At 38.6% G+C, this 22,411-nt stretch overlaps 1 protein-coding gene across 1 annotated transcript in view; it reads left to right on the top strand.

Moving 5' to 3' along the window:
• cdh16 (cadherin 16, KSP-cadherin) overlaps nucleotides 1-22,411 on the top strand; it is a 46,668-nt gene that overhangs the window by 12,237 nt on the left and 12,020 nt on the right. Inside the window, exons 7-14 of the mRNA XM_084109866.1 lie at nucleotides 1,390-1,586; nucleotides 7,972-8,097; nucleotides 9,601-9,751; nucleotides 9,847-10,059; nucleotides 10,450-10,526; nucleotides 15,075-15,266; nucleotides 18,050-18,291; nucleotides 18,743-18,873. Coding sequence (XP_083965992.1) covers nucleotides 1,390-1,586; nucleotides 7,972-8,097; nucleotides 9,601-9,751; nucleotides 9,847-10,059; nucleotides 10,450-10,526; nucleotides 15,075-15,266; nucleotides 18,050-18,291; nucleotides 18,743-18,873 — 1,329 coding nt within the window. The remainder of the gene's footprint in view (nucleotides 1-1,389; nucleotides 1,587-7,971; nucleotides 8,098-9,600; nucleotides 9,752-9,846; nucleotides 10,060-10,449; nucleotides 10,527-15,074; nucleotides 15,267-18,049; nucleotides 18,292-18,742; nucleotides 18,874-22,411) is intronic.

The raw sequence follows: 22,411 nt of genomic DNA, 5'->3' as shown, positions 1-22,411 counted from the left end.
TGTTAACAACATTGGTTTTTTTTTAAACACGGCCACTATTTGAATGAGTCATCAAGACCCCGTCCCTATCAGGTCAGCTCAGACGATTCTGGTTCAAATGCAATGAGAGCAGCCTGGCATTAGCTCAGAGAGAGGGATAATAACAGAGGCTTAATACGCTCTCAGTTTGTACATAGTGTTTTTATGTGGCTGTGCAGACAATAGATGGTTTTGCAATGTAGGTCTTTACTGCTGCATTTGATTTGCTCCCAGAGTGATATACCTTGTGTTAACAATACATTAGATACATTAGATTATTTTGTGGAGTACATTAGATACATTAGATTAGATACATTACATTACTTTGTGGAGTAATCTAATGTTCTTACTAGTTAGGTTGATTTTATCCAATTAACAAAATATTTATTTGATTTACACTACCATCTTTTAAAAGTTTAGGGTAAGATTTTATATTTAGCAGGGATGCATTAAGTTGATCGGAAGTGACAGTAAGGACATTTACGTTATTGCATAAGATTTATATTTAAAATAAGTGCTATGTATCTTTCTATTCAAAGAATCCTGAAAAGCATTGATAATAATAAGAAATGTTTCTTGAGCACCAAATCAGCATATTAAAGGGATTTCTAAAGAACTGGAGTCATGATGCTGAAAATTCAGCTTTGCCACCACAGGGATAAATTACATATTGAAATAGAAAACAGTCATTTTCAATTGTAATAGTATTTTACTGTTTTACTGTATAAACAGTAGCATAACCTTGTAGCCTTGGTGAGCAAGAGACTTTTATCAACATTTAAAAATCTTTAGAATGGTAGAGTAAATAAAATCAATTCTATCATGACAACTCTCAGTTTTGCATGGTAATGGATATGACAATGTTAATGTATTTAGTCTTGGCAGAATATATATCTGCTACAGTGCTGCTGCTACTGCCAATACATACACAGACACGCTGCTGTGAGCATGTAAGACATACTGCTGTATAAAAAATAACATATATGAAATTACCCGTAACAGATCTATACAGGTGGAGCTCAGGAAAGTGGAAGGTTTCAGTGGAACTCTAAAAAGCGCTGTTTGAAACTGCTACAGAAAACTCTAACCAACTATTTTAAATTTGAGCAGCAAGCTCATTGGCTGCAGATGCAACAAGAACCAATCAGCTTGTGCCATGTAGTTGATGTAATTGTCAGCGGGTTCAGTTAAGGACCCATCAGCCTGCGCCATCTAGAGTAACATGATAGAATTGTATTTAATTTAGATTTTACATACAGTATAAGATACTTACAATAAATAGTTTCCCTTTTTAGCTGTTGTTGGTGTTATGGGGATCTTTTTATATCAGCCGTTTGTGGGTTTTTTTCTTAAATGTGTCTATCTGTCCAGGTGCCTCAACACTAGATCCAGAGATGTGTGGCCGCTACAAGCTCTCGGTGATGGTGCAGGACATGGCTGGCAAGGCCAACGCTTTCTTCTCGACTGGAACTGTGTTGGTGGAGGTGACTGGGAATGCGTGGGCCTCACCTGATCCAGTGAGATTGCAGGAGAATCTGCCTGGACCATATCCCATCCCAATTTCACAGGTAAGATGAAAGCAGAGGGTTCTAGGTGCTGGCGGCATGATATAGATATCTTGTGTGTATATATTATAGGTGAGTATGTTATATTGTGTTCAAAGGGAAGTGTGGCAGCATCCCTCAATTGCAAATGGCTTTCATCATGACATGACCTTTTGCTTCTGATTTTATAATATTAATCATTACTCACTGCCATCTTAACATACAGTCTGAAACACCTGGTATTGTGATAGTTGATATGGGCCGTCTACTTCCGACCTCTTAGCACTTATCTTTAGTTTACTTTACATTTAATTCCACAGCAAAGGTTAAATCTAGCTTGACAATTAACGTGTAACATCAGAAAATGCTTGAATACAGTCAGCGAAATCAGAGTACAATTGTGCTATGTGAAATGGAAAATATATAAGTTGTGTTTGCAGAATAATATTTATTACCATCACAATTTGTTTGTGGGTTTGTGGCAAACGATCCTCCTCTCTCTCCTTTATGGATGCCTCCTACACACACACCAACACATTTCCACCCACTTAAATTTCTGGATCACAAAAATGCTTTTCTTTCCCAGCCTGGGCTACTCCAGGGGTACTAAAGTAGCGTGGAAAGGTTTTGATGTTATTGATTACAAGAAATTGTCATGATATTTTAAGGAAAGAAAACATCAAAGTGAGTGACATTTGTTGCAGAATATATGTGCTCCTTTGTAGTTTTTTTTCCCCCTCATCTGCCGGCTCCTCCCAGTTGTAGTCTGTTCTGACTCCTCGTCCTCCTCCAGAGCCCCCACCCTACCTCCTCTGTTGAACTTTATTTAGTTATGGCATGAGGTCGCATCCAGGGGGGTGGGTTTGGCTTGGTGTCACTTTAATTGTGTTTTGGTGTGGTTCTCTTCTGTTCCTGTTTGCCTGTGTTTCCGATCCTTGTTTGTTTTCTGATTATTACACACCTGCCTATAGTTCTGTTGATTAGCCTCCTGATGTATTTAAGCCCTTAATTCTCCTCTGTGCTTTGTCTTGCGTTAACGTTGTGTTCCTATTAGAAATATCATGAGAACCGATACTTGGGTACCAAGTCGATATCAACATTTGAAAATACTGACGATACTTGTTTTTCTGCAGTACCGTAAGTACTGATGGTACTGAACATTTATGCACTATAGCATGTAGGTTGAACCCAAACAGATTATCAGAGCAAATCAGTCATTTTCAATAGTATCCACATTGAGCTACAATACAAAGCTTTAGCTCACATTGTTTTGTATCATGGCAATTTATAAATAAAAGCGATTTTGAACTATAAAGTACTTGCGCACTCTCTGAGAGACGGTCTTCAGTCGCTGCACCCTCAACCATAGCGTACACTCATAGCTGCCTTTCGCGAGTGTCAGATTTTTGCAGCTTATTTCACATAAACGTTCAAATACACACAGAGAGTTATGTCCAAATGCCCATCTTGGTGAATATTTGCGTCGGTTATGTGAATGTGAACAGCATATTGTCTCCGTCCGTCCGTCCGTCGATTAGGTCTTAGTGACAGCAGCCTTTAAAGGGGTCCTATTATGTCCTTTTACGAAGTCTTGATTTTGTTTTTGGGGTGTACTAGAATATGTTTTCATGCTTGATTGTTAAAAAATAATAATTATTTTGCACATATTTTACATTATTACAGCTCCTCTCTCCCCAGTAATGGTTGAGCGCGTCGTTTTCAATGAAGCCCCTCCTTCCGAAATACGAAATGTGCTGTAATTGGTTAGCTGGCCCAGTGTGTTGTGATTGGCACCGAAATGTCCCACCCCTTTATAACCGCAAGCTCTACTCAGATGTAAATATTAATGATTAGTGTCAATTTCAAACCAATTTAAGCCCGATTCAGACCCTGACAATGTTAACGAACAAGAGGATTGTGCTGAACAGACTTCAAGCATGGATTTCACGGGACGTTTCAGAGTGGGAACGTTTTTTTTTTTTTGTTGTTGTTTTTTTTCTCTTACAGATACGTTGTTATCCACCGTTTAATCATATTTGTCGGAAAACTATGGTAATCCAAACAGTAATCGATCACAAAATCATGAATAATTTCCCTAAGGCGTGGTGAGCAGTCTGACAAAAGCAAGAGCTTGCAAAAGCTAAAGTAAACACTATATCAATACTGTAATGTTAGTTAGCGGGCTAGCGGAGGCAAAGCTTTGCCCTTCGTTTAGATCATAGCTATCAAAGCAACTACAAAAAGCTTATAATTGGAACTGTTAATAGAAAACACAACTACAAATAATAAGACATGCAAGTTGTGATCCATAAACAACAGATTGTCCCGACAAAATGGGAATGGCTACGTCTTTCAGGAGAAGCTTTTGTGCGTATAGCCTGCATTGTTCTCTCTTCTGGAAGCTGTTCAACATAAAATGTGCAGCGCACAGACAAATGTTGAGGTTATAATGTTCAGGAACAGTGTCAGCCTTAGGACAAACTTTTTCTGGGGTGTAAAAAACAGCGGCAACAACTCTTCCTCTTCTCTAAAGCAGCCCAACATGGCCTCACCCCCTTCGTTGTGTGTTCCCGGGGGCAGGGTTTATGTAAATTTTAGGGTTTGTGATGTTACCAACACGGGAAGAAGCTTGTTGTATTCCTTACCAGCTGTTTGTTGTAGTCCTTAAAAAGCGATTTCTGTAAATAAAATATCTCCCTTTGCATTGAACTTTGAGCGCCGTATTGTTGTTTATGCTCAAACAGCAACATTACACACTAACTAAAGTTAAAAAAGTGATATCATGATCAAGGACCCCTTTAAAATCTGCTACTGTCTACTATTGTATTATTAATGATAATCAAACAACAAAAGAAAAGCTTTAATAAGGATTAATCTATATTTTACTTATACAGTTATGACTATGCACAGTTATTTTATATTTGATTCTTCAATTTCTGTGGTATTTATACTTGAATGCCACTGTTAGACCTAACTGAAAAAATATACAGCATTGTTTAATTTGTATCTTTATTCTATTGTATTTATTTATGCTACTGCTTCTAATGTGTTTATTCATTCTTGTTTTATTACTGACTATTGCAACAAATTACCTCATAAATACACAAATCCATTAAGCGAGCTAACATTTTGGTAAGATAATTGTAATTTATTTAAAAAGAAATATGTATAAAAATAGTGGTATTGGTACTGACTACTAGATTTTTGGTCTCGTGACATCCCTAGTTCCTATGTGTAGTGTTATATGGTTCCTGTTTATTAAAAAGTACTTCTCTCTCTCTCTGGATAAAAGTGAGTTTTCAAAATTTTTAAATAAAAAAGATTATTGGAGGACACTTTAATTGAAAATACTGTTTCAGTCTTTCTATTTCATAATTTCATATTTAATTCCAAGAGTTACTTGGCATTTCTTTGTGATTATTTGTGAAAATTTCTTGCAATTTCTGAGTGAGTATTGTTTTAAAGTTAGGAGCTACAAATGACAGAAATGGTGAGACACACTGTTTTATATTATAGTACTGGTTTTGATGTATGCAATAGAATTTTAACAAATACCTTTTTATATTAATACAATAATATAGTATTGCATCGACAATGCATTGTATTATATTTGAATTAATTTACACAAAATAACTCTTGATGTAAGGGAGTCAGATAAGGAACAATAAGAGTGTGCTATGTGAGCTGGATCTGTCTGGATTTTTTTTTTTTTTTTTAATGGGAAAAGCCTTTTCCCACCCACTCATGTGTGCTGTGATGTGCATGTGGGTGGCTGGAGTTACACTGGTTATGAAACAGATTAGTGGTCATGAAGGACTCAGACTCTGTGTGTCTCTCATAGCAACACTGCAGTACAGCACTCCTCATTTCATCCTTCTCAATTCTTCTATTTTTAAAATGGTATAGATATAAACCTAAAAAAAATTGTATCTCAATCCTCTTAACTCCATGTGTTCCTACAAAACACTTTTTGGTATTTCAGATAAAGAGCTTTATTCGATCATAATGCTTAGTGGATGACTTGGGCTTAGGATGTCAGCTTTGTTTGTTTGCTCTCACTCAAATCCACCAAGTACAGGGGTGCCACAATTCAGAAGAGCAGCTAAATTCAGCAGCTGCCCATTCTTTATCCCCATTTAGCTGATGCCACAATAGTGCAATCCACTTTTCTTTTTTCTTTTTTTATCAAATTGACCCTAGATGACAAATCACTGCTCAAGAGTCACAATTTGCTTGTGAATGAGTGTGTATTAGACTGATGGGGTGACAGCAGAAGCATTTTAAATTGCCATGTTTAAATCAAGTCTGTGGACGTTGTCATGATGAAGATTCAGGCTGAAAATGTCAACACTGTCCCTGTAAATCTGTGATCTGTGCACTCCATCGTTTATTTTACAAGATGCTGGTGTGCTTTTATTAAAATTTGGCTTGCTTAATGCTCTATATGTTCTTGGATTTCACTGCGCTACATTTTAATAAACATAAGTTCAGGAGAAGCCTGATCAATCTGTCCTGTCAATCATCACACAAGCGTCTGTAAGGAACCGCCTACTCATATCCAGTTAGGGGCCTTATTGCAAGGTTCGATCCCTTTCCAATTTAATTTATTAATATTTTGTTGTGAAATTGCTTTTCTAGCTTTGTGAGCTACACAGACATATTTGATCGTTGTGCCAAATTTTTTGAAGACGCTGCTTCATGTTAAATGAAGTAAAACTATAGAGACCTTTCTTTTCCTTTCCGTTCTTTTCCTTTATTGAAAACAGTGGCACTCATGGGCAAGACGCTGAACAGGCAGTGAGATGTGGATCACTAGGCGAAACAGCCAAAGATGTAGCTCATGTTTACTAAGAAAAAACACTATATAAATCACTGTGTGAACCTTTCCTAACACTTTCTTTTAGATTTAAGCCCTAAAGGTGCATTCACACTTAAGGTGTGGCCACATTTACCGCTGTTCAGCTAATTTTCGCAAGTGAAATCCAGTCATTTCAATAGGATTCTGCACAAAAACCCTTTTGAAATGCTTGAGCTCTTTAAAGTTATTATTAGCCAGAAAAAAATAGTTCTGAAAGTGATTCCAACAATATTGTTCGTTGTCGTTACAGTTGTGTTCTGAACCTCCATATTCTTATATAATTATGATTATTAAAACTTTAGTTATTAGTTATACAGTAGTTATAGTTATCATCCTTAATTTTTATGTTTTTTGTTTTTGGACAAATTGTCTCACGATCTCAACACAGCAAATATTGTTTATCAAGATCTCAACTTACAGTAAAAGTTATTTCTCACTTTTTTACATTTTATAAGCACAATAAATATAAAAGGGTGCATCATGAGCAAATTATCTCGTCATTTTGATCAGATATTCACTTGTGAGTGATTGAGCCTTTCCAAATCTGTATACTCGAGGAGGAGGAGGCAACAACTTTATCTAACAGTTACATAATAGTGACTCTAAACATGTGGTCAAAAATTCTGCATGATAATAGAATAATATTTGACAGATGAAATTAAATGATTTTCAGCTGATCAAATTTTTTTTTTTCTCTCATGATAACAAGAAAACAAAACTGAACTCAAATAAAAATAGCCTCTCCCGTATTAACCTGCATCTCCTCAGTGAAACTTGGGCATAGACTGCTAAAGCATCATTCTCCTTATCACAAGAATACATTTTCAGCATCAAACTGTTAACACTCTCTCTTGTCAATCCACAGCACTAAGCATCAAAGGCATGAACTGACTCGTCCTAAGAGGATTCTATCACTTCTATCAAAAACAGGCCATGGAAACTAAATAGATGACATCACCTTAGTTGGTGCTCACCATTTTTAGAACAGCAGGACGACACTAATCTCTTCAAAGCTGTGCTTCCTTGACGGTTCATAACAGTGTGGGCAGGTCACCTTTAGAGAGGCCCGCTGATGTATACAGAGTGCTTGAGTTTGGAGAGCCATCTCCATAACAAACGGTTGGAGGGCGAGGTATTGAGGAGATACACATGCCCCCCTCGCTCTCCCCTCTACAGGGTCCTCTCCTTCTTCGGTGCGTTTCCACACCCTTTCCAGAACAGTTTGCATCATTTGTGGCAGCACAGTGGAAAATCCCTCCATCGCAAAGGCAGCTGGTTTGTTTTGGCAGGTTCCCGGCCTCACCGCACTTATCAGCTAACTCTCAGCAGTGCCTAAACATGCAGGGTTTTCCTCAAACACTGTATCTCATCGTTGTTTAAATCTGATGTCCAAGCCATTTGGATGGTGCCCTCACAGGTGCCTTGTGAACACTGTATAATAAAGCAGGCTTGATTTTAAGATTAGCCTTTGGGTATACACTTTCACTCAAGTTAATGTTGTCAATAGTATTGATTGGTTATGTTATGTATTTTGGGGGTGTGTCTTTGCAGGTGAAGTGGAGTGGCAGCCCAGTTGAATATAGTCTTGAGGGAGAGTTTCCGGAAATGTTGTTCACTATCAACAGGGAAGGAATCATTTACCTGAATGCTCCTCTGGACAGAGAAACACAGGATCAGGTGAAAGATACTTTTATGGATTTACATCAGTGCTAAATGTGGTAAATTCTGTCTAAATTTAATTTTTTACAACAGTTTTTCTGTATAATGTTTAAATAATAAGATAATAATAGTGTTCACTCTGGTGTTCCTCTAACTCAATTTGTTGCTGCTATTTTTCTATCCATTTATATTTCTTTAAACAAGTAGTCCAGCAGGGATCAAGCTCGAGCCAAGTTTTGCACTCAAACCCGTTTTGAACAAATCAGTGCCATGCTTGAGGATTATGTAGTGACTTTACACTACCATTCAGAAGTTTAGGATTGATAAAACGTTTTAATGTTTTTGAAAGGAGTTTCTTATGCTCACCAAGGCTGCATATTATTTATGTGATCAAAAATACAGTAATTATTGTGAAACATTAAAACAAAATTTTTAATGTTTGCCTTCTATTTTAATACATTTTAAAATGTAATTTATTCCTGTGATGACAAAGCTGAATTTTCAGCATCATTACTCCAGTATTCAGTGTCACATGATCCTTCAGAAATCATTCTAATATGCTGGTTTAATGCTCAACAAACTATTCTTATTATAAATGTTGAAAACAGTTGTGTTGCTTAATATTTTTGTGGAAACATAATGATACTTTTTTCAGGATTGTTGAATAGATGAATAGAAAGTTCAACCGATCAGCATTTATTTGAAATAGAATACAAATGTATTTACTGTCACTTTTAATCAATTTAATGCATCCTTGCAGAATAAAAGTAAAAAATAAAAAAAAATCTCTCCAAACCAATCCAAACTTTTTGAATGGTAGTACTGTACATAAAGCCATTATTTGATCAGCTTGCCCAAGTTATGCCCAAAAGCCCTGAATATGCCCAATTCAGTTCAGTTCCTCTCATATTAACTGTTAGATAAAATACTCACCCAACTATTCAACAAAGTCCTAAATAATTGCACAATGGATCACAGAATAATGAAATTTTTCTAGAGCCAAATATCAACAATTCCATGGCTTTTAATCACTTAAGAGTAGGCCAGCATTGCTACAGTGTCCATTTGGAGGTACATATGCCTGTGGGGGTCATTTAATCAAAGAAAGCTGGAACTTTGTATCTGTCTTCATCAGTAGTACAGGGAAATCCCAATCATTTTTTACTAAGAAGACTCCTCCAGCTACAGTATGTAACTCACATAGCATCATAATTCTCATGATGTTTCTGTAAATAGGTCTACGTACGTACATCTCCGCCATCAGATAACTAGCCACTTTAACAGAACGTCTTCGAAATTTACAAGTTCAGTTGCCAGTTTGCTGTAATAGTTTGTTCTAATTTTATTTTTGATACATTTTAATAGTCAATCTGTAGAACATTTGGGACTTAAGTGAGCATGATTTCTTTTCATCATCTATACATCAATAGACAGATGACATACAGTTCTGATTTCTTTGCAAATTATAATTCACAAGAATGATTTAGATTACCATTCATTTCTATGTTTTTTCCCTTTTAGTTTCATATTGACATAGTAGTGGAGAGGCCAGATGGCAGAGAGATTGCTAAGCCCGTGGAGCTGAGAGTGATGGTGGGGGACGCCAATGACAATAGGCCCACATTCCCACAGATGCAGTACCACACTGTGGTCAAGGAGCTTGCGACTAAAGGTTACACACATATACATGCACAATAGAAACACAAAATCCTATGTAAATACTAAAAAAAGGCAAATTTAGTGAGTGGTATGATCTTCTGCTCACAGGTACAGAGATTCTCACTGTTCAAGCAGCGGACAACGACGATCCGAAAACCGATAACGTGCGAATCTTTTATCGGCTGGTGGGCCAGATGCCCGAGACTCCTCGAAATTTGTTCCGTGTGGACCGGGACTCGGGAGTGATCACAGTGCAGGCGGACAGCATGGAGGGCACTGCTCCACAGTACACACTCACCATCACAGCAGAGGACGCTAAAGGTCGACACAATGCAAAACTAGTCTAGTTAGAATGGCACCACGTAATTAAACAAGTGTCATTTTGTGCAATTTTCTCTGATTGGTTTGCGTGATTAAAGACACCTTTTGCTCCAACATAATTTCCTATAACACCTGTGGCTGTTAGTGTAGTTATGCAGCGCAATCTCAGTCACTTTATGGACCCGACTAATGGCTCTTAAAATGCCATTTCTTTCCACATACATAGTATGACTACTCTGTCAGTTAGAATAAATAATATGCCATGTAGAATCTGATATGCTGTCAGACAGCAGCATGATATCTTATCACCCTTGATATTAAATGGCAGTCTCTAATGCAATGATATTGTTATAAATAGATAATTAATATGTTTTCTAACTTGTTCCTCAGGGCTGAACAGCTCATGCACTGTCATAGTCAAAGTTCTGGATGAAAATAACAACCCACCTATCTTCTCCCATCATGAGGTAAGGGCTGTGCACTATGGGTACTACTATGTCTCTGTTATATATTATTTTCAGTTTTGTGAATGACATAACTTTTCTTTTGGACTCTTGATGTTGTTGCTGTCATAGCCTCTCTCTCACTTTTGTGTGTGTGTGTGTACAGGAATATGTGGTTTATAACGACATGGGTATTACAACGTAAACATTAAAAAACCTTACTAAAAGGTGTTTTTTGAAATAAAAAAAAATAAAAAAACTTTCTGTGATTGGTAGGTTTAGGGATAGAGTTAGTGTAAGAGGATAGAATATACAGTTTGTACAGAATAAAAACCATTACGCCCCATAAACCATTAGTCACTGTAAACCACATATACGTACGTGTGTGTGTGTGTGTGTGTGTGTGTGTGTGTGTGTGTGTGTGTGTGTGTGTGTGTGTGTGTGTGTGTGTGTGTGTGTGTACAAGGCCTGTGTACAAGGCCTGTGTTCTAGAAAATGTGATTTACAGAGTCAGATGAGATAAAGAGCTTTCAGGGGGAATCCATGCTTTAATCTTAGGCTTATGGACATGTAATAATTTAGCTGTGAGTGTTTCTTTTTTAGTATTGAGCACTACAAATGGACAATGCTCACAGCTATAATTGGATGACACCAATTACGACAGTTTATTCATATTAATTCTGCATTTTACCAGAAATAATGTTATATTCAAGGTACCAACCACATCAGTTATTTGTACATAGCTGTGCAGTAATTGTACATTCTAATTTCTCTTTTTTTACATTTAGATTATGTGTTAGTTGATTGCAATTTAATGTAGTGTATTTAATGTAGCTGTATTTAAGCAAATCTCAAAATGAATATCCAGTTTTGACTGTACTTTGTAATGTTGTGAAGCCTAAAATCGCTTGTAGCATTTAGATAATTGATTTCTTTTTTTTTTCTTTTTTTTTACAAATTATTGTAGAATTTTAATATGAGCCATTTTTCAGTTTTCAACTAGTACATTAAAGTAAATTATCACCTTATCTGCATTGGCCAGAATGTTAACATTAGTGCATCCATAATTACATTCAGTGAGCAAATGTAATATATAATTCTGTGATGAGCATTTTTACAGAGCATGTCTGATTCTACTATTTTTGGAAGAGTTTCTTACCCTGAGGTGATGTTCTAAATATGACCACTTACTAATTTGTAGCGCTGTCTATTTATGGTACATGAACGCATTCACTTATGCAGAACAGCCCTAAGCGCCTTTCTTATGTCATCATCTTTGTTCATTGATGTGTCTGAGTTGAATAATAAACAGTGAAATTATGATCGCTGACTAAAATGACTGGAAGAGGTGAGAAAAATGAGGGATGGAGAGCGGATACAGAACAGAGCGGATGCAGGATGGAGGCAGGCAATGGTCCCTGATTTCTGGAAAACACCCTGCGTGTTTACGCCTACGTGTTGTGAATAATACAGGAGATGTATGTGGGTGCAGATAGAGTGCCGGTGTAAAGATGGAGGGGTAAAAAAGCAGTGCTGGCTTGAATTCAAGAGGTATATATAGATCCTCTTTGAAATAAGCTCTGTTCTGCATTCTGGAAACAACCATAAATCTCACCTCACTGGCTGTGTGCCTTTTCATTTTTATTATGTGTCCCCCATTTCGTTGACAATGAAGTTTAGTCACTATGAAGCAGCCTCAACTTAGATGGATGATGTTTGGATAAATTGTGCTGTACTTACATTAATGAACAGCATTGTTTGCAGAAATGAACACACATATATTTTCTACTCTCCTGATAGGCACTCTCCGGTCATGCCCACATATTCAGTTAATATTCTGGTTCCTTTTTACCTCTTTTTTCTATTTTTCTCTCTCTCTGGAGGTACATTTTTGAGAGGGTCATGCCTGTATGTCAGGAGTTAAGTAGTTCTGAAGGTCAACAACAATATAGCAAGCGGTCAAGGTTGTCTAGTTAGCATAGTGTGGTTAGCTCCATCGACAACAATATAAATAATTATAATATTCTCCATTTTAACATGATAAAAGTCTTTACTGTCTTACTGAATTTTTTTAATTTTCCATTTGATGGAGCTCTCCTCTTAACTGGAGATCATTCATAAATGGAACATTTTTGATGCATCCATTTGTTCAATATGTTATCTAATCACACACATCTTCATGGGTAATTCATTCTCCATTTTATCATAATCGCATACACACTTAAAAATAAAGGTTCCAAATGGTGTGTTTTGCCATGATTCCATAGAAGAACCATTTTTGGGTTCCCCCAAAAGCCTTTCAGTAAACTGGTCTTAAAGGCACGTCTCGGTTACGCATGTAACCCTCGTTCCCTGAGGAGGGAACGGAGACGTTATGTCAGTGACTGACGAATGGGGGTTTCGCTTAGAAGCATATCACCTTCGAGTTCTTACAAAACGAGCCAATGGCAAAACAATGCATAGCGCAACTCCGCCCCACCACGTGGCGGCAATCTCACATTATGTTATGCTGAGGAGCCGAGACTGAACTCCCGGCTGTTCCAGCGGTTGTGGCAGGGGGACGTAACGTCTCATATGGAACCGAGACGTTCCCTTTCGTTCAGTCACACCGAGTTACGTCAGTGACTGACGAATGGGGGTCCCAATTCAATCACGCCACAGTGGCTGTCTTCCAGTGCCCTGTGCAAGTCTGAGCTCCCTGTCATGAGACTAGCACGGACGAAGGGCTAGGCTTAACGCACCGACCGGCACTTTCTGGGATCTTCTCTGCGAGAAGAACACCAGGTGATGAAGAGGTTCCACTTCAGAGCATAGGCGTGTCTCGTGGACAAGGCCCTAGCAGAAGTGATGGTAGCCACCACCTGAGGTGGTAGGGTACTCAAACCTGCCGCGTCCCGTCCAGAACCCACACATGCAAGTTCCATAGATCGGGACATGGGTGCCAGAGGGTGCCCTGTCTCTGTAATACACAGGAGGTCCTTCCTCAGAGGTATTGGCCAGAGAGGGGCTGTCACGAGGAGCACCAGTTTGGAGAACCAAGTCCGGGTGGGCCAATGAGGCGCAACCTGCTCCTCGTCCTCCCTGATCTTGCACAGGACTTGTGCAAGAAGGCTCACTGGGGGAAACGCATACTTGCGGAGGCCCCGCAGCCATTTTTGTGCTAGTGCATCCGAGCCGAGGGTCCCCTTGGACAGGGAATAAAACCAGCGGCAGTGTCTGGGGAGGCAAACAGATCTACCTGTGTGTCGCCGAACTGTTCCCAAATCAGCTGAACCGCCTGGGGATGGAGTCTCCATTCCCCGGGATGTGGCCTGAAATCGTGAGAGCTCGTCGGCTGCATGATTCAGCTCTCCCGGAATGAAAATGGTTTGAAGCAACCTCAGATGCTTCTGACTCCATAAGGATGGCAGGCGAGTTGCGACATACGGAGCATGCCCTGTTGCCATGCCCATCTCGGGACTCGATTGCGAAGCCAGCGCTGAAGCGGTCGCATATGAAGCAGTCCGAGCGTCATGGCTGCCGCTGCGGATGCCATATGCCCCAGGAGCCTCTGAAATAACTTCAGTGGGACCGCACTCTTGCCCTTGAATTGACTCAGGCATTTCAGCAGTGACTGTGCGTGCTCGCTCGTAAGCTGCGCGCACATGGCAACCGAGTCAACTTCCATACCAAGAAAAGAGATCCTCTGCACGGGGGAGAGTTTGTTTTTTTCCCAGTTGACCCTGAAGGCCCAGACGGGCGAGGTGCCGCAGCACCAAGTCCCTGTGTTCGCAAACCTGCTCTCGAGAGTGAGCTAGAATCAGCCAGTCGTCCACACAAGCCAGATGCTCACGGCTGCCCGGGAAAGCATGGCAGTCAGTTCTGGATCAGACTCGGGCAATGCTGGCACCCCCGAAGGAGGCAGCACAGCTGAGTCTTCATCTCCAGATGACTCAATCACCCTGGCCACCAGCCAAAGTATCCCCTCTCGTGGAGAGAATAGATTGGGGTGTGGCAGAAGGGACTCTACCTCTAAGGAGGTCATTGAGTCTAGATTGCAACATTGCGATGATCATGTTCCCACAATGAGAACATGACGCATCCACGAATGCTGCAGCAGAAATGAGATCTCGCTGGAACACGGCGTCACACCAACACCGCTGAAGAGTCGCTCGTCTCGTATCTAGAACTCGTAGACAGCTTGCAGTGGAGAGAAGTGAAGAAACAAAACATAATGCGAGATTGTCGCGCTGCTCCTTTTATACCCACGCAGTGGGGTGGAGTTGCGCTATGCAAATTCGGCAGACCCATGGCATTGTTTTGCCATTGGCTTGTTTTGTAAGAACTCGAAGGTGATAGGCTTCTAAGCGAAACCCCCATTCGTGACTGAACGAAGCGAAACCATTTTTTCTTAGTGTGAAGAACATTTAATAATCTAAAGAACCTTTTTCTGCTATAAAGAACCTTTTGTACAATGGAAAGGTTATATGGATGTTAAAGGTTCTTCATGGAACCATCAATGCCAATAAAGAACCTTTATTTTTAAGAGTGTATAGTATCTTTGAAATCTTTTATTTGTTTCTGTCTCTCTAGTATGGACCCTTCCACCTGGCTGAGGACTCCTCAGTGGGCACCACAGTTACTGTAGTGTCAGCATGGGATGCGGATGAGTGGGGTGGAGACAGCTGGCAGGTGGACTACAGACTTGAATCTGGGAATGAGGAGGAGGTTTTTACTCTTGTGACAGACAGACAGACCAATGAAGCTGCCCTCATCCTTGATAAGGTATCATCTCTGCCTGACTATACTACTGCCATTCATAGATGCGTAGATAAACATTAAACCAAGTTGCACTTGTTTTAAAGAAGGAGCTTTAAAGTAACTTTCATTGGTCTGTTCTTTTTCACTGAAGTGAGCCACATTCAAAATGGAACTGACACTGCATATGCTTGTCAAATTGTCAAAATGTATGATCGCTCATATTCTTGAGTTACTAAAATTATCTCTGTGTTTACCTTCGCTGAACAGTTACATTTATACTAACTAGTATTTTTATAGGTAACGTTAAGTGCATGGATGAGGTTTAAAAGTTAAGTTGTTGACCACTCAACCCCCAAGAGTTCATACACTTTACAAGCAACATATTTCATGAAAATATGTTATTGTTGTTGTTTTTTATTGTGTATAAATTTTTCAAAATTACTGTAAGACAAAACTTGGCAACTGTGTGAACTAGAAATGCCTTTGGGCCCAGTTGGTTAAAAGTAATGGCTCAGAAAAATGAAGTAAATTATGAGAAAATGTATAGTATAATTTGTTTCCAAATGCCACTTGGTTTGATCTAGCGCAATGAATTTAATGCATTTTTAAGTGGGGCTTTAGGTTTTCAAATACATTTTTGAGGCCGTTAAATAAAAACAAACAGTTAAGTCTTTCTTTAGCTGGCCATTCAGCCGGAGCTCAAGGCCTGATCCTCGCCGTGACCTACATTCCCTTCAGGTGATGCAGTTGTTCCACTGCAGGGTCACCACAAGCATGTGATTAGTGTCACTGATTCCCTTGATCTTGAACTCTGTCCACCCTGTCTGTGATATACAACCCGTTCCGTTTTGATACAACCCATTTCTGACATATTTTATTCATGTGCTAATAGCTTTTCATCAGACTGCAGGCTGGGAGGTGGTGACATTTCAACTGATATATATTTGTATGTCAAGGAGCTAAGCCATTTGTTTTACATTGTGTTTATCTGTTTTCTAGTTTATTCTGCTTAACTCTCTTGGATGTTGATCTGTGCCTCAGTGATTAAGTAATTGTATTGTATTCTTAGTTAGCACTAATTACAGAATGTCAAGTTTTCAGCATGCACAGTCAATGCTGGAGACCACAAATAGTAGAAGGACTGTTTTTAAGGAAACAACAATAAATGTAATTTGCTGTTGCCTTGAAGCATGTTAGAGCAGTGGGCTGATGTTTTAACAGTTGTCAGGAGCTATAAACAATGTTTTTGTGTTCGATTGTATGCAGGGATTGCCTGAGGATTTGAGAACAGCTCATTTCTTGTCCATGATGACGGGTGTGCTGAACTCTCAGATGTATTCTGAGTGCAGCAAAAGGACAACTTATTATTGCATGGGAAGGGCACAAAGCTTTGTGTAACAATTTTAGAAATTCATTATTGTAAATTCAAATGATTGAGTTTTGAAAAAAAGATAAATGTAGTATTACATTTAGTCATTTAGCAGATACTTTTATCCAAAGCGACTTACAGATGAGGAACGTCACAAGCAATGTGTCATATAAGCGCCAACAACACTCACAGTACCACAATGCAAAGTTTCAGATAAAATGTTGTGAAAATACACAACAATAAGTTGAGTTGTTTCCTGAAGATTTTGATGAGTAACTTGGGTGGAGGTTGGAAATTCATTCCACCACACAAGAACAGAGAGAACAAGACTTCTGGAAAGTGGTTTTGTATTTCATAACCTTTTATAACTTTGTTTATTTTTTTGTGTTTTGCAAAGGCTTTATTAAGACAGGAAGGGTCTGATTTTCTTGATTTCATAAAGCATGAACCTGCAAGACTGTGTCTTTTTTCATCGAACACTGCCACCTGGTTCCTGGCTGCATTTGATTTGTAAATCCTAGCTGTACACTGGTCAACTGATGGGTTGGCTGGGATGACAAATGTAATATAGGCAAAGAATGACAGAACAGCAGGGTCTGGTCAGAATGCTGTCTGCTCTTAAAAATACAAGTGGATAAAGTGACTTAATGAATTAAATTAAGTGAAATTTGGTTGTAATATTACTAGTGGGGAAAAAACAGCAATGCTGTTCACTTCCCGTCAGTAGCATTAGTCTTTTTCTCTCTGTCTCTGTCTTTCTCTCTCATTTTCTGTTTTCTGGAAACACACACAGATTTAACATCTGCATCATCACTGACATCATCAGTTATTCTCAATTATAGAAAGGATGATTTTTGTTGTTGATTTTTCAACAAACACACATTAGAGGTGCAAGTGTTGAGAATTAAGTTAAATGAGAAATGAAAATGAAAAGATCAAAATTACCGGTAGGGATAAAAAAAAGTGCTTTGACATCAATAATGACATGTCATTACCACCCACTTCTAAATCGACATTTATTTGAACTCTGTTACCTTTTGCATCACAGCTATGTTTTCCTGGAAGACAGCCCAGTGTATAGCATACAGTCAGAGTGACGACAGCAGGTTGACGTCCAGAGAAATGTCTGACCTTCAGTCTGATGAATGACATCACAGCATACAGTGGGTCACTCAGAACCTGATTTGAACACATTTTTCCTTCAGAAATATAGTTTGACTGTGACACATTGTGATGACTTGTGAGACACTCTCCGATTTTGTTCTTTTGTCCTGGACTACATTGGGCTGGTACAGATTAGCTGCTTGTGAAAATCAGAGCACTGTTTTTTTTTTTTTTTTTTTTTTAACACATAGTGGCATTATTTTTTTCTTAAAACCATCCTCCAAGCATGAAAAAAAAGTGATATACTAACACTTCATTGGTCACTTGCATGTAGGTGCTGGACTTTGAGCGGGAGAATGAGTACATACTGGTACTGAGCGCTCAGAACCCAGTTGCTCTGGTGCGAGGCAGATACGGACCAGCATCCACAGCCACTGTCACCATTTTCATCGATGACATCAACGAAGGACCCGTTTTGTCTCAAAGCCACTATGAAGTCACTGTCAGAGAAGGGGAGGAGCCAGGACGTGTTATTGCCACAATCAGAGGTTATGACCCTGACTCTCATCCAATCAGGTAAAGTGATATTTCACTAATTTAAATAAGTAGTAAATATAACCATCGGTCACAATGCAAATGGTATCTATACATCGATTCATGCCTTGAAACAATTTCCATCTGTCGCATTCATTAGTATACTAAAGAGAGTCTCGGACCACTCATAAATTCAATGCTTAATCTAAATATTTCCACTTGCTTTCACTGTTTATGAATTAATATTGTCCTTTGTCTCTAATAATAAACTGTGTTAAAATATTCATAGTAAAATTGTGATTGTATTTGGGAATATGTTGGGTTCAAAGTATAAAAGTATGTGCATGTGATCTGAATGCACATCAGGAAACACTATACATTTTGAAATGCTTATATGCACACCTAACAAATTGCAATAGATTGCGGATATTCTTATTTGCAATTTATTTTTATTTTATTTTTTAAATTCAGTATTTGACTCTTCTTTTCTCAGGTATTCGCTGAGAGGAGACACTAAGAAATATTTCTCCATTGGGAAGTACTCAGGAGAGCTCAAGACAGTCCAGGCTTTAGACAGAGAGGAGAACAGCACCTACACCATGGAGGTGGTGGCTGAAGATGGGCGTAAGAAATATTTTACTCCCTCCTCATGCTGTACATTCACTGTGGAGGGCTGTCAATTCATGTTGTTTGTTTGAATAAACATGTCTATCAAACTGAAGTTATTATACAGAGCAAGTGCAAGAAAAAGAGGCTATCAAATGCAAGACATCTGGGAAAATCAGCATTCCTCTGCTTTCTCTTTTTCAAAATCATCAGTGCTGCTGAGACACTTGACATTTCAAAATGCTGTGACAGGCTCTATTCAGTATCAAATCTCATTGGAAATTCTGGGCCACATCCACACGCCGTGAGTGAAATCTCAGACATTTTATCTAGCGGTGAATGAGTCACCAGCTGAGATGTTGCAGCATGTGTGTGTGTGGAACAGAATTCCACATTGTTCCTCTGCACCTGAACGGAGGGGCGCAGATCAAAGTCTTGAGGTGTGAAGGTCACATGGTTCACCCTCCAATTACCTTCTTTCTCCCCATCAATGCTCTCAGATGTGAAATCAGTCCAGTCCAAAATGCTCAGTCACAAATGTTTACGGGGGAGAAAGAAAGGAGAGAAATGAGACTCCCGGTCCTGTGTGGTCTTGAGTGGTGAACCAGGGTCTAAAATGAGAGGAAGGGCATACGAGGAGAGATAAATTAAGAAACTATAGATACATTTTTGTGTCAAATATTCAAATCTGTTTACAAAATGTTAACAAAAATACAAAAATTTTAAGTTAACTTCAACCTATCCCAAAGTTAAGAAGCTAAAATAAAGTTAAATATAATAATGTCTTAACAAAGTATGTAAATGTGTGACTACAGACCCTTTCCAAAAAATTAGAATATCATGGAAAAGTTTATTTATTTCCATAATTCCATTCAAAACGTTAAACTTCCATAGATTATAGATTCAGGACCCACAACTTAAACGATTTCAAGTATTTAGTTGTTTATTTGTACATAATTTGGGCTTCCAGCTCATAAAACCCACGAAAACAGGATTTCAAAAAATTAGAATATTACATGAAATCACACAGTAATTACACAGTGATACCATGGTCATTGAACCAGGTTTTGGTTCTTTTGGCAGTGTGGGCAGGTGCAAATCCTGCTGGAAAATGAAGGAAGCATGAAGTGCTCTGAAAATGTCCTGGTAGACGGCTGCGTTGACTCTGGATTTAATAAAGCACAGTGGACCAAAGTCCTCTTTTCTGATGAGAGCAAATTTTGCATCTCATTTGGAAACCAAGGTCCCAGAGTCTGGAGGAAGAATGGAGAGGCACACAATCCAAGATGCTTGAAGTCCAGTGTGAAGTTTCCACAGTCTGTGTTGGTTTGGGGAGCCATGTCATCGGCTGGTGTTGGTCCACTGTGCTGTCCACTCAACGCAGCCGTCTACCAGGACATTTTCAGAGCACTTCATGCTTCCTTCAGCAGACAAGCTTTATGGAGATGCTGACTTCATTTTCCAGCAGGATTTGCACCTGCCCACACTGCCAAAAGAACCAAAACCTGGTTCAATGACCATGGTATCACTGTGTAATTACTGTGTGATTTCATGTAATATTCTAATTTTTTGAAATCCTGTTTTCGTGGGTTTTATGAGCTGGAAGCCCAAATTATGTACAAATAAACAACTAAATACTTGAAATCGTTTAAGATGTGGGCCCTGAATCTATAATCTATGGAAGTTTAACGTTTTGAATGGAATTATGGAAATAAACTTGTCCATGATATTCAAATTTTTTGGAAAGGGTCTGTATATGCATGTTATTGTAGGCTAGGCTTTAAATACAAACACTCGATTTAAAAGGTTTGTCTGAAATGAGTTGCATTAGTGAATGAATGAATGAATGAATGAATGAATGAATGAATGAATGAGGCATTTATATAGCGCTTTCATGTGTACTACTGTACACCCAAAGCGCTTTACAATCATATCAAGGAATCTCTCCTCAACCACCAGTGTGCAGCATCCACTTGGATGATGCGACGGCAGCCACAGTACAATGGCACCAGTGCGCTCACAACACACCAGCTACAGGTGGAGAAGAGAGAGAGTGATAGAGCCAATTCAGTGGATGTGGGTTATTAGGGGGCCATGATTGGCAAGGGCCAATGGGTAGAATGTGGCCAGGACACTGGGGTTACACCCCTACTCTTTACGAGAAGTGCCATGGGATTTTTAATGACCACAGAGAGTGCATTTGCTGGAGTGTGTGGTTGAGGATGATTTGAGCTATTTAGCTCTTTTTTTTAGCTATTTCTTTTTTCAGGGCTTTCTTTGAAAGATGGCCAAGGAAATATAGTGACTGTCCATCTCATCAAGATGGTCACGCCTTATCAATACCTATGATGTTGAAATAAATAAATAAATATTTCAGGTGCAGGTGGCAGAGAAAATATGGGAAAAATACATTACAGTATGTACAGTATGTTTGCTCTTCCACCTGCACATTCACTGTGTGAATGATCTTTATTTAATTTACTTGCGTTTTTTATTATATATTTGTTTATTGTTTGGGTCTTTCTAATGAGAGTTATGAGTTTTCAAGACCTTTTAAGAAAATTAGGGTTTGTTTTCTTTTTGTTTGGTGGTTTTTGTTATTGGTTTATTTTGAGGATTTTTTTTCTCCCTCTTGCATGCAGGTTGTATGTAGGCTACGTTTTCACTTAATGCGATTCAGGCAGTAAGAGCTGTTCTTTTCTAGATACAGTATAATATTATAAAGTTAGAAATTCCTTTTCAAATCAGTTTTTATTGATTTATAATAATTTCTCTCTCGGTAAAACATGACTTGTGCCATTAAGCTTTGTAGCATTAATCTCAATCTGCACAGCCTTTAATGTATCTCCTGAGAAATATTTAGCATCAGTTTGCTTTAAAACATCTTTTTTAACCCTTAAACACATACCTCAGGCCTTTAGTGACCCGGGACATCATTCACTACCCTCTTCCTCATGCATTTTTTTTTTTTTTAGATATCAGCCTTCTTAGTATTCCTCAATAAATTCATTATAAACAATTTAACAAGAAAAACATATATAAACTTATAAAAGAATGCCTGTTTTCCCATTAATTTAAAAAAAAATTGTATAGGGTCACTAATGACCCGAGGTGTGTAACAGTGTAAGTATATATTTTTTTCTGCACAACAATAATTGAATCTTTGATAACTGAATAAGTGCAATTCATCTTTATTCCACAATGTGGCAATGTCTGATACACAATGATGAAGTGACGTTTCACTCATAGTTACCACAGGCAGAAAACAAAAGAATAGGAAGAATCATCAGCAAAACTTGAAATGGCTCAGCAATTTACTGCAGAGCAAGTACTGAACACAATCAAATAGTGTCACTGTCACTTGATGGTGGATCTGGTGAAGAAGCTGTCAGCGATCAAAATATTGATTTTGAAGATGTTGAAAATTATAGTTTTGAGAATATGTTTGAGACAACGCTATCTCACGACCAATTCGTACTAATTTGTATGAGTGATAAAAAGGTGGCTAATTCGTACGAATTCGTACGACCTCACTTGTATGAATTTGTACGATTTG

This window comes from Abramis brama (assembly GCF_963993115.1).
Source record: "Abramis brama genome assembly, chromosome: 3".
Classification (NCBI taxonomy): Eukaryota; Metazoa; Chordata; class Actinopteri; order Cypriniformes; family Leuciscidae; genus Abramis; species Abramis brama.
Note: the sequence above shows the minus strand (reverse complement) of the source record. Positions and strands in the feature narration are given on the sequence as shown.